The sequence below is a fragment of the Trichechus manatus genome, unplaced genomic scaffold, assembly GCF_000243295.1.
Source record: "Trichechus manatus latirostris isolate Lorelei unplaced genomic scaffold, TriManLat1.0 scaffold00059, whole genome shotgun sequence".
Classification (NCBI taxonomy): Eukaryota; Metazoa; Chordata; class Mammalia; order Sirenia; family Trichechidae; genus Trichechus; species Trichechus manatus.
The window spans coordinates 6,396,403-6,409,351 of record NW_004443995.1 but is presented as its reverse complement, the minus strand read 5'-3'; the positions used below and the strand labels follow the sequence as shown (position 1 = coordinate 6,409,351).

Below are 12,949 nucleotides of genomic sequence, written 5' to 3'. Positions count from 1 at the left end.
GGTATGAGGTTCCTCATTCTCTGCTTGCTTCCCCCTTTCCTTTTATCTCTTGTAAAGTAAAAGGTGGTGCAGGCCACACCTTAGGGAAACTCCCTTTACATTGGATCAGGGATGTGACCTCGGTAAGGGTGGTGTTACAATCCCACCCTAATCCTCTTTGACATAAAATTACAGTCACAAAATGGAGGCCAACTACACAATTCTGGGAATCATGGCCCAGCTAAATTGATACACACATTTTTTGGTGGACATAATTCAAACCATGACACTGACCCAATGTAAAGGGAGTTTCCCTGGGGTGTGGCCCGCACCACCTTTTATCTCTGAAGAGATAAAAAGAAAGAGAAGCAAGCAGAGAGTTGGGAACCTCACATCACCAAGAAAGCAGTGCCAGGAGCTGAGCACGTCCTTTGGACCTGAGGTTACTGCACAGAGAAGCTCCCGGACCAAGGGAAGACTGATGACACGGACCTTCCTCCAAAGCCTACAGAGAAAGCGTTCCCTTGGAGCTGACGCCCTGAATTTGGACTTGCAGCCTACTGGACCGTGTTAAAGCTATCCACTTGTGGTATTTCTGTTATAGCAGTACTAGATGACTAAGAAACCTGTTATGGGCTAAAACTGTGTCCTCCAAAAATAAGTGTTGTAAACCCTAACCCCTATATGTGTGGATGAGTTGGAATCAACTTGATGGCAATGGGTTTATAAACATGGATGTAATCCCATTTGGGAATAGGGTTTTCTTTGCTATGCTAATGAGGTCATATCCACACAGGGGTGTCTTAAACTAATCACTTTCAAGCTAGGAACAGATTAGGCATAGAAACAAACAAGCAGGAATTCGGGAAAGATCGATGTCATGTGGAAATCTCCAAGGAACACCAAGAAGAACGCCAGAAGTTGAGACAAGGATTTTCCCCCAGAGCAGACAGAATCTTCCCTAGAGCCAGCGCCCTGAATTCAGACTTCTAGCCTCCTAAACTATAAGAAAATATATTTCTGTTCGTTTAAGCCACCCAGTTGTAGTATTTCTGTTATAGCAGCCCTAAGAAACGAAGACACTCCCTCTCCCACATCTCTCATTAAAACACAAAATAAATTCATTCCACCTCCACCTTTTGGACAATCCATGACATCAGAGGGACAATAATGACATCAGAGATAATAATGGCATCTTAGTCTAATTATTGGTTCTACTAACATAATAGAACCTATAGAGAGTCCCAATAAGTATCATTTCTCTTATATCTTCTAAAAGAATCATTTCAGTTTACTTTTGCCAAACTCAGCCACAACTGTTGAAAAATAAAGACCAGACCTTTACCAATAAGCAAATAACTATGAAGAAAAATATCAAATGATTGAATATTGACATATCTGTAATAATCAATATCTGAGATTTCCATATTACTCATTACAAAAACAATATAGTACCTAAAAATATCAGCTCTAATGGCAAAATACAATAAGATTTTAAGATAAAATATACATGGATATAAAATAAATTACTTACCTTCCTTCATTGACAAGTTCAATAAAGGCAAGGCCTGCATTCTTCTGAATAGAATTCTGCCACTCCTAAAAAATAGCAGAAAACTGCTGAAAATTTTTACTTAGCAAGTTACTTCTTTTAAAACAATAACAATGAAAAACACTACCCATATCAATTTCATACCTTGACTCTGAAAGGAAAAGTTTTGTCAAACATGCTGTCTACCCATTACAACCTCGTGAACACATGAATAGTTGATGTTGAAAAGTACCCTAAATAAATTAACATAGTTTGATTCAAGATACACTAAATAATCTTATCTATATTTATCTTACCCTTGTTGTTCCATACTACGATATATTCATTTAACTGAAATAGTCGCCTACTCCTAAAATGGTTCAAAGAGGTTAAATGTAACAGTATCCAGTAGTTATAAATGAGAAAGTTTAAGGTTCACCCTTTCAAATAAAATATGTCATCAAAAGAGATGTACGAGAACCATTATCCATATGCAATATTCCAAATATTGATAATTTTTAATTTGATATATATAGTGATCTCTGCAACTATATACTGAAATCTTCCAATTATAAAAACCACATATAACAAGACATGAAATCTCCCTAGACTACATTAATATCACTAGAAAAAGAGGAAACCATGAAGTATTGGTACAAACTATGACAGGTCAAGAATCACCAATGTGAAAACCTAGTAATTAATTTAAGGCTTACCTTTTAGAGTCAAAAAAAGTATTTTTCTACAGAGTCAGAACAATGCAGTCTTAATCTCTCCATTTCAAGGTTATCTGATCAGCAACCTTAACTCCATCTACAACCTTAATTCCTCCTTGCCATGTAACAACATATTTACAGGATATGGTCATCTTTAGAGGCTAGTATTCTGCTTACCAGAGTGGGGAAAGGCCATAAAATCATAAGGAGTAATCCTGCTCAAGAGAGAGAGGGGCTAGGTGGGATGGAGATCTTGAGAACACAGTAAACTTTAGACAATACCCACACTATAAAGGAACTAAGAAACTAAGACTCTCCCTCTCCCACATCTCTCATTAAAACACAAAATAAATTCATTCCACCTCCACCTTTTGGACAAAGTAGAACAGCAACACAAGAGAAAGGACTGCTGATCAGTGGTTAAAAGCCCTGAATCACCTGTCATGCTATTCCAACTCATTATTTACATGCCTGTATCTTTCCATATGGTGTGAGAGCTCTTCAAGAATAAGACCATTAGGTTCAGTTACTGGTTTACTGAATAGTTGAACTTGGTGAACCTGAACTCCGGCACTTCATGGTACTTCTCAAAGCATTTTGCTTGCTTTCTTCACAGTTCTAAATTAAGTAATTTGCATTTTACTCTTGTTCCAAACAAAAATAAAACTTAAAAATTGGCGTTCTTATGCTTCATCTTTACATATGTATGAGTCATTGTGCATTCCCCATAAAAGACACTCACAGAATATACTGAATTAAAATAGAGTATACTATATTGAGCCACTATAACATTTTATATCAGAAAATGATACATTATTTTAAAGACTAACTTGGCAGCAAAATGCTGGGTGAAGAATTTAATATCAAGGAGACCAGGCAAAATCCACCTTAATCATCTAGAAATGGTGGGATGAGGGCCTAAAAACAGGAAAGACCAACTAAAATAAAGAACAAGGTGAGAGCCAAGAAATCTTTCAAAGAAAAAATTAACAAAACTTTCATTTCTATAAGAATCATTTCATTTGATTCCTTTCAAACCATCTTATGAGATAGTCCAGATGCCATTATTATTAGCCATCAATTTTAAAGATGAGTTAAGTTCAGAAGTTAAGTCAACATGTCCTAAGTAAAATAAATAAATAAACAGATAGATAGATAACCTATTCAATGTTAAAGTGATTATTCAAATCTAGGTTTTGGAACTGGAAACCTTACACACTTTCCACTCTGTTATGTTGGCTATCAAGCCTAACAAAGAAGATGAATCATAGACGTATCAGTTTGCCACACATTTACTGTGGGCCTAAGATGTACTGCGATTTACAAAAACTGAATAAAACATAAACACTGACTTCAAACACACCAGTTATTAAATAAAGATTATTACCCTCTATGATGAATTCAATAATAATAGCATATACAAACAATAAAAGTAGCAGAAGAGGGAATTATTTAATCTATCATGATAGAGAAGGAATTCAAAAGGAGACAGCATCTTACTTATGCTTAAAAGGTTGAACCAATAAAACAAGGTAAAAAATAAGTGTGCAAAGACAAATGTAAAACAAGAAATTTTTCTGGAACAATAAGAGATCAAGAATTGAAGGAGTGTAATGTGCTTAGGAAGGGTGAAGAGTGCTAAAAAAAAGCTAAGCTTCAGAGAAAGAAAGGAATCAGATTATGACAAGAAATCACTTTTGGGGATACAACGTATACAGCGAGGGTCATGACCTGATGAGTTACACTGAGTTTATGATATAACTGGACATTTAACTAGAAATATCCTTATGTCAAAGAGGGCTATATCTCAATCAAACCTAAAAAATATGAAATTAGGAATCAGCAGCATAGAGATAACGTTTACACTGTGCCTGAATATAGATTATACAAAAATAGAAATTCTCTTTGGGGGAAAAAAGTGCTAGGGTACATAAATAAATAAGAAATATAAATCAGAAAGCTGAGAATTATAGCTAAGAGGGTAGTCATAATTAGTGGGGGTAGGGTGGGAGTGAGGAATAATAGCAGCAAAGAAAACCAAACATAGAAGTTTTTGTTTGTTTAAAAGGAGATGCATCCTTTCTTCACAGGAAGGAAGTGAAGAAAGAATTCAATAAGTAGTAATTCAACATCTTAATAAGCAAAGTACATTTTAACATAAATATTGATGAGGAATGAATGGGGAAAAAAAGAAAGAAAGAAAGACCAGTGAATTTTGCTAGATCAATTATGAGCTAGGAATCTAAAGTTCACTAGCTTATGATTAGGGATAGATTATAAATATATTAACTATATACTTTATGAATAGTTTATACATTTTAAAAACACAGGAAAGAGTAGTATCACCCAAAATGATGGAATAGGAAGCTCTGGGGGTCAGTTCCTCCATCAAAACAATAACTGACCTAGAAATAACAACCGGAATCAATTATTTTGGAACTCTGAAACTTGACTGAACACTTACATCAACCAGGGGAGTGCCGGATGAAGGGAGAAACCGCTGATCTTTCAAGATGAGCCACCCATGACAACTGGCTACCATCCACCCTCCCTTATCCCACCACATGGTGGGAGATGATAGCCTGAATTCCTAGAGCAGCTGGTTGGTGCTACAGTGGGCAGTAAGGACCTTGTCCTCCAAGGATTTGGGGTAGTACATTTGGATTGGTCTGGCAGTACCTTGAGGGACCAGCACAGAAGACTGCCACAATTTCTTCTCACAGCAGTGGCTTCTCCCGGAGGCAGCAGCTTAAAGGGCTGGGGGTGTGTGTGTGTGTGTGTGTGTGTATGAAATCTATCAGGCCATTGACTAACTGCAGAGATAACAGAACCTTCAGTGATCACACACAACTGGAATATACTCATTATAAAAAGAGTTTGGAAAAGTATCTAAACAAACAGCTGACTACAGCTTTCATCAAGTAACAGCAATCCCTAAGGAGTGGGAAAATCAAATATTCAAAGCTATTATGTTATAAATCCAGAATTTCCAGTTCTTAACAAAAAATTACAAAACACACAAAGCAACAGGAAAATATGGCTCATTCACAGGAAAAAATAATTTGATATAAACCACCTATGAGAAAGCACATAATTTAGAATTACTACTAAAAGACAATAAATCAACTGTTCAAATACGCACAATGAGCTAAAGCAAATGACGGAGAAAGAAGGGAAATTAGGAAAACAAACGATGAACAAAATAAGAATATGAATAAAGAGATAGGGATTATAAAAAGGAACCAAATAAATTCTGGAGCCAAAAAGCACCATAACTGAAATGAAAACATCACTAAAGGTATTCAACAGCAGATCAGAGCAGGCAGAAGGAAGGACCAGTACATTAGAAAATAGTTTTATCAAGTCTGAGGAAAAGAAAGATAAAAGAATGAAAAATGAACAGAGCATGAGAGACCTGCAACACACCATTCAGCATACAAATATACACATCACAGGAGTCCCAAAACGAGAAAAGAGAAAGAAGCAGAAAAAAATAATTGAAGAAATAACGGCCAGAAAGTTCCAAAGGTTGATGAAAGATAAGATACACATCCAGGAAGCTCAACAAACTCCAAAAAAGGATAGCCTCAAAAAGTTCCATACCAAGACACATTATAGTCAAACTGTCAAAACCAAAGACAAAGAGAATCTTGAAAACAACAAGAGAGAAGTGAATCATCATGTACAAAGGATCCTCAATAAGATTAACAGCTAATTTCTTATCAGAAACCATGGAAGCCAGAAGGCAGTGTGATGATATATTTAAAGTGCTGAAAGAAAGAAAACCAAACTGTCTATCATGAATTCTATATTTGGCAAAAACTATTCTTCAAGAATGAAGGCAAAATTAAGACATGACCAGATAAACAATAGCTGAGGGAGTTTATTACCACTAGACCTGCCCTACAAGAAATGCTAAATGGAATCCTTCAGGCTGAAATGAAAAGACAATAGATAGCAACGCAGAATCATAAGAAAAAATAAAGAGCACCGATAAAGGTAACTACAAAGGTAAATATAAAAGTATTATTGTACTTTTGCTTTCTAACTCCACTTCTTGTTGTATATGATTTAAAAGACAAATGCATAAAACAACAATTATAAATCTATGTGGGCAGCCAACGTATAAAAATATAACTTGTGACAACAATATGAAGGGGGAGGGACAGAAATGTATAGGAGGAGATATTTTGTATACTATTGTAATCCCCAAGGCAATGACTAAGAAAATAACAAAAATTTACAAAAAATGAAAGAAAGGAATCAAAATGATACACTACAAAAGTGCAACAAAATAACAAAAAAATTCAGTTAACAGAGGAATTAAGAAAAAAAGAATACATAAGACGTACGGAAAACAAATAGCTAAATGGCAAACGTAAACCCTTCCTTATCAGTAATAACTTTAAACATAAACAGTTTAAATTCTCCTATTAAAGGGTAGAGAATGGTAGATTGGATATTTTTTTTACATGCGTGTATATGCTCTCTACAGGAGACCCACTTTTGATATAAAGACAGAAAGAGATTGAAAGTAAGATAATGGAAACAGATATTTCATAAAAATAGTAAGCAACAGAGAGTTGTAGTGGCTATCTTATTATCAGAAAAACAGACTTTTAAATCAAAAAAAGTTACAAGAGAAAAATCATATTATATATTGATAAAAGGTTCCATCCAGCAAGAAGATATAATAATTATAAACATATATGTACTTTCATTTAACAACAAAGCCCCAAAATACATGAAGCAAAAATTGACAGAACTGAGGGGAAAAATAGTTGTGCAATAACAGTTAGAGACAGAAAGTAAAATAAAAGGGGGCTGGGTGGAGGGGGTAATAAAAAGTTATTGTTTGATGGGTACAGAATTTCTGTTTTAGATGATAAAAAAGATCTGGAGATAGCAGTGATGGTTATACAACATGGTGAATGTGTTTAATGCCACTGAATTGTACACTCAAAAATGATTAAAATGTTAAATTTTATGTTACAAATATTTTCCCACAATAAAAAAAATTTTAAATAAATTAAAAAAAAAAAAGTTTAAACCTAGGAAGGAATTTGACCAGCAGAATATGAACAAATGAATTTTTTTTTAATCCTCATTTCAAAACATATATATAATTAGTGTTACTCTAATAAGACTGGGCCTGCACAAATTGAAACGTAGCTAGATTTAAGAAATCTCAATGTGTGTTCATCTGTGAGTGTGTATATATATACACACAAATACATATACACATACATACACACACACACACGCATACATGTATTTTAAAAGATCTAGAAATATTTGTGATATTTATACTTTTTAACACTCCCCTTGTATCCTGCCTATATAATATTCCTAACCTCATCTCTTTTTGTTCTTTCTGCCAAAAAAAAAGAACTATGTAAGATTACTTCCCATTGCTCACCATAAACCATACTCATATTTTCTGAATATAATACCATTAATAGTTTTAAATACCATGCAATTTCACCCTTGATGGCTGCTCTGTTTCACTTCAGAATTCTTATTTTTTTCAACTCATCCTTTCTCGTCTACTTTTTCATTTTTACCCTCACTTTGGTACTACTTTCTTTAGTGTTTTGAAAATCCCAAGGCGGTCCTGAGGTCTGCTCTATTCCATAAACACTGTTCATAAGATGATATAAACAGAATCTATTAGTTAGACATTTGAGGGCTATATTTAACAAAAAGATAAAGCAATGTGCAGTTAGGAAACAGCAATAACCAAAAAGTCATGAGATCTGTGTCCTCAGCCTGACTCTGACACTAATAGAATATGACGTGGGACAGATCACTTTACAAGCCTCAAAAGCTGCCCTAAACTTAGTAATAGTACGGTAACAGTAGAGTAGAGATGGTTTTAATGGCATACAGACCTAAAATAGTCTCAAAGTTTCTTATGCCCTAGCAAGACTTAGAAAATTATCCAAGAAAGATGTAGAAACAGCTAACGTTTTGAGGGGAAGAGGAAAACATATATATGATCATTGTGGACAGACAACAGAGGATCAGAAGGGGCTGCGATACCTCAAGGGATATCACAGTCAAAGAAGAGAAGCATCTGATCACTCCTCAGCTCTTACACCAAACACAGCCCTCTCGGTAAGCCACCTGGGAGTTAGATACAGTACCAGAGTATGGGGACACAAGACTTAAGTTGAGTGACTTTTCATTGAGATGACCAAGTTGAAGGAAAAGCTCAAAAGAGAAATTAAGTTCAGTAAAAGAAAAGTAAGGAAAGTGACTTTCCTTGCTAGAAAGAATTCTGAAAAAAGGCAAGAAGGACTCTCTAGAATTTTCTGTATAGAATTATTTAGGTCAGTCACTGTATTTTAAAAAGTATTTTCTAGTGTTACACTTATCATATTCATTTTGCTGATACAAAACTGCAATGCGGGTGGGGGAGACTTTCATTATGTAAACCAAATCAAACTCAAAACTCCACAGATAAAACAGATAACGCCCCCAGGGGCCACAAATTTTAAGTGAAGAGTTAACCACCTTTTTTTTTTTAGTTGTACTTTAAGTGAAAGTTTACAGCTGAACTTAGTTTCTCTTACAAAAATTTATACACACATTGTTACATAACCCTAGTTGCTCTCCCGACACTGCGACAGCATGCTCCTCCTTTTCACCTGGATTTCCTGTGTCCATTCAACTAGCTCCTGTGCCTTTCTGCCTTCTGATCTCGCCTCTGGACAGGAGTTACCCAGTCTCATGTATCTACTTGAACTAAGAAGCACATTCTTCACAAGTTATCATTTTATGTCCCATAGTCCAGTCTAATTTTCATCTGAATAGATGGCTTCGGGAACAGTTTAAGTTCTGGGTTAACAGAGAGTCTGGAGGCCAAGTCTTCCGGGGTTCCTCCAATCTCAGTCAGACCATTAAGTCTGGTCTTTTTACTAGAATTTAAGTTCTTCACCCTACTTTTGTCCTGCTCTGTCAGGGACTCTCTGTTGTGTTCCCTGTAACGGCAATCATTGGTGGTAGCCAAGCACCATCTAGTTCTTCTGGTCACAGGCTGATGCAGTCCCTGGTTTATGTGGCCCTTTCTGTCTCTTGGGCTAATATTTTCCTTGTATCTTTGGTGTTCTTCATTCTCCTTTGCTCCAGATGGGTTGGGACCAATTGATGCATGTTAGACAGCCGGTCACTAGCTTTTAGGACCCCAGACGCCACTCACCAAAGGGGGTTGCAGAACACTTTCTTAATAAACTTTGTTATGCCAATTGACTTAGAGTTGCCTGAAACCATGATCCCCAGACTCCCGCCCCTGCTACTCTGGCTAACCATGATTTTTACATTATTTTCATGTATATACAGAAAATGACTTTTATTTATATTGTAAAATCAGGAAGTGTGTCATTTAAATTTCAGAGATTGAAAAATTACTTGGGTTACACTAAAAACTACTAAGAAAAAATAATAACAGCCTAACTATACAAAATTTAACACTTTAAATATTTTGTGCCCTAAACTTTATGTCGCATGTTGCAGAAAATATTATAAATATTTTTTAATTAAAACCAAATTAGATAAAATAGAAGATCAAGTAGAAATACAAATCTTAATTACTCTCGGCTACTACAAATCTCAAATATATCATTAAGTTTTCATTTGTCAATAATCCACTCCTGTTTTTTAATATTAATATTTAATAAAATACAATATACCATGCATATAAATACATACTACTAAAAATTAATAGCCCACCTAAAAAGAATCTAAAGGCCATAAAAATAAACAATTTCAATTTTTTAATGACAGTCTCAGCTATTACTTAAAGCAAACAAGTTTCCTGCATAAAAACATATTCTTCAGTGCTTTGTACAAGTTGCCAAAACTGAAAATTCATTAATCATAATACTCTAAAGCATTTTTCTCCACTTCAGAGACAATTATCAAAGAAGGAGTTACTCTAAACAATTTCAGAAACCGCAACTCAATATAACCTTTAGTGAGTTTTAATAGTTGAAAGAAAAGCTTAATGGTCATCATCTTTCATGATCATTTCAATATTTCATCACAGTATTTACAATTATATAGTGATGCAAAATGTATAGTACATTTACAGGTCTTGGTTATTCTTCTCCCAAAGGTACCGATGAAAAAACACACGTTAAAAGCCTCAAATCCAACCACTAATGCAACTAAGTAATTTCAAAACACATTTCAGCACTTTGGAGAGGAAGGACTCAAAACAAAGCAACAGAGTCAATAATTTCATACCTGTTCTAAGCTGCATTTAATTGACTATCACTTCCTAAGGCCATAATTTTTGACTAGTCAATTTTTACTAAAAGATACTCTAAGATTATTAATACTGTTATATCACACAACAATAGCAGTGATATATGTAATTGTACAATGCAGATAATATTAAAGTTATTACATATATTTATGTAAAAAAGAAATTTGTGTAGTATAATTTCAAATACATGCTTTTGGTGATAAATGTCATCTTAGTTTATTAGGGAAATAAAAAGGACTACAATAATTAAATCTACTCTACTCCCAACATGCAAATAAATACCAAAAAAAGGAAGAAAAAAAAAAAGACACCTATAAATGTATATTCATTTATCTTAACTTTCTTGGAAGTAAACTTGAATATTTCCTAAATTCTATAATCTCCTAAAAAAAAAAAAAGAAATCTGAGACTTAAGAGCACTACATGAATTTTACCTAAACATAAAAGGCAACCTCCAAACATTGTTACTGTTCCTGTTAGGTGCCATCAAGTCATTTTTGACTCATAGTGACCCAAAGAGACAGAGTAGGACTGCCACATAGGGTTTTCTAGGCTAGAATCTTTGTAAGAGCAGATCACCAGGTCTTTACACCTGTGAAGCTGCAGGGTGGATTTGTACCATTGACCTTTTGGTTAACAGCCGAGCACTTACTCATTAAACCACCAGGGCTATTTACACTTGGGTGGCATAAACAGTTAAGTGCCCGACTACTAACTGAAAGAAAGGTGGTTTGAACCCACCCACAGGTGCCTTGGAAGATAGGCCTAGTCATCTGCTTCAGAAAGGTCACAGCCCTAAAAACACTATGGAGCAGTTCTATTCTGCACACATGGCCGTGAGTTGAAACTGACTCGAGGGCAACTAACAACAAAATACAGCAAAGCAGGTAAAATCAGGCCATAGATTGACAAAATTAACTATATATAATCCATTTTGCCCTCCTTTTACTTTACCAAATTCTCAATGCTGACTATCATTAAATGAAGTATCATTTTCTTCTACTACTCTAAACCACATTTTAGTCTTAAAAAAACAGTGGCATGTAAATAGAACAGAATCAAGAACCCAGATGTAAATCCATCCACCTACGGTCACCTGATCTTCGACAAGGGCCCAAAGGTAATCAAATGGGAAAAAGACAGTCTTTTTAACAAATGGTGCTGGAAAAACTGGATGACCATCTGCAAAAAAATTAAACAGGACCCATACCTCACACCATACACAAAAACTAATTCAAGATGGATCAAAGACCTAAATATAAAACCAAAAACTATAAAGATGATAGAAGAAAAAACAGGATCAACACTAGAGACCGTAGTACACAGCATTAAACAGATATAAACCATAACCAACAACATACAAACTCCAGAAGATAAGATAGATAATCAGGATCTTCTAAAAATTAAACACATGCTCATCAAAAGACTTCACCAAAACAGTGAAAAGAGAAGCTACAGACTGGGAAAAAATTTTTGCCTATTACAAATCCGACTAAGGTCTAATCTCTAAAATCTACAGGTAAATCAAACACCTCTACAACAAAAAGACAAATAATCCTGTTAAAAAATGGGCAAAGAAAATGAACAGACACTTCACCAAAGAAGACATCCAAGACTGCTAACGTACATGTGAGGAAATGCTTGTGATCATTAGCCTTTAGAGAAATGCAAATCAAAACCACAGGGAGATACCAACTCATCCCAGAATTACTGGCACAAATCAAAAAAAACAGAAAATAACAAATGCTGGAGAGGCTGCAGGGAGATTGGAACTCTTATGCACTGTTGGTGGGAATGCAAAATGGTACAACCATTTTGGAAAATGATATGGCGCTTCCTTAGAAAGCTAGAAACAGAAATACCACATGATCCAGCAATCCCATTCCTAGGAATATATTCCAGAGAAATAAGAGCCATCACACAAAAAGACATATGCACACCCATGTTCATGGCAGCATTGTTCACAATAGCAAAAAGATGGAAAGAACCTAGATGCCCATCAACAGATGAATGGATAGACAAACTATGGTACATACACTAAATGGAGTGTTATGCAACGATAAAGAACAAAGATGAATCTGCAAAGCATCTCACAATGTGGATGAATCTGGAAGGTATTATGCTGAGTGAAATAAGTCAATCACAAAAGGACAAATATTGTATGAGACCACTTCTGCAAAAACTCAGGAATAGGTTTACATATAAAAAGAAATAATCATTGATGGTTACAAGGCAGGGGAGGGATGAGCGTGGAAAAACACTAAATAGACAATAGATAAGTGGTAACTTTGGTGAAGGGTAAGACAGTACACAATACTGGGGAAGCCAGCACAACTTGTTCAGGCTAAGGTCATGAAAGCTCCATGGACAAATTCAAATTCCCTGAGGGACCAAACTACTGGGCTGAGGGCTGTAGGGACTATGGTCTCAGAGAACATCTAGCTCAATTGGCAC

General features: G+C 35.2%; 1 protein-coding gene across 5 annotated transcripts in view; it reads right to left on the bottom strand.

Moving 5' to 3' along the window:
* Positions 1-12,949, bottom strand: part of LRBA (LPS responsive beige-like anchor protein) — an 840,314-nt gene that overhangs the window by 544,584 nt on the left and 282,781 nt on the right. For all 5 annotated transcript variants that reach the window (XM_023733554.1, XM_023733553.1, XM_023733556.1 and 2 more), the window contains exon 35: positions 1,514-1,578. In XM_023733554.1, the coding sequence (XP_023589322.1) occupies positions 1,514-1,578 (65 nt within the window). The remainder of the gene's footprint in view (positions 1-1,513; positions 1,579-12,949) is intronic.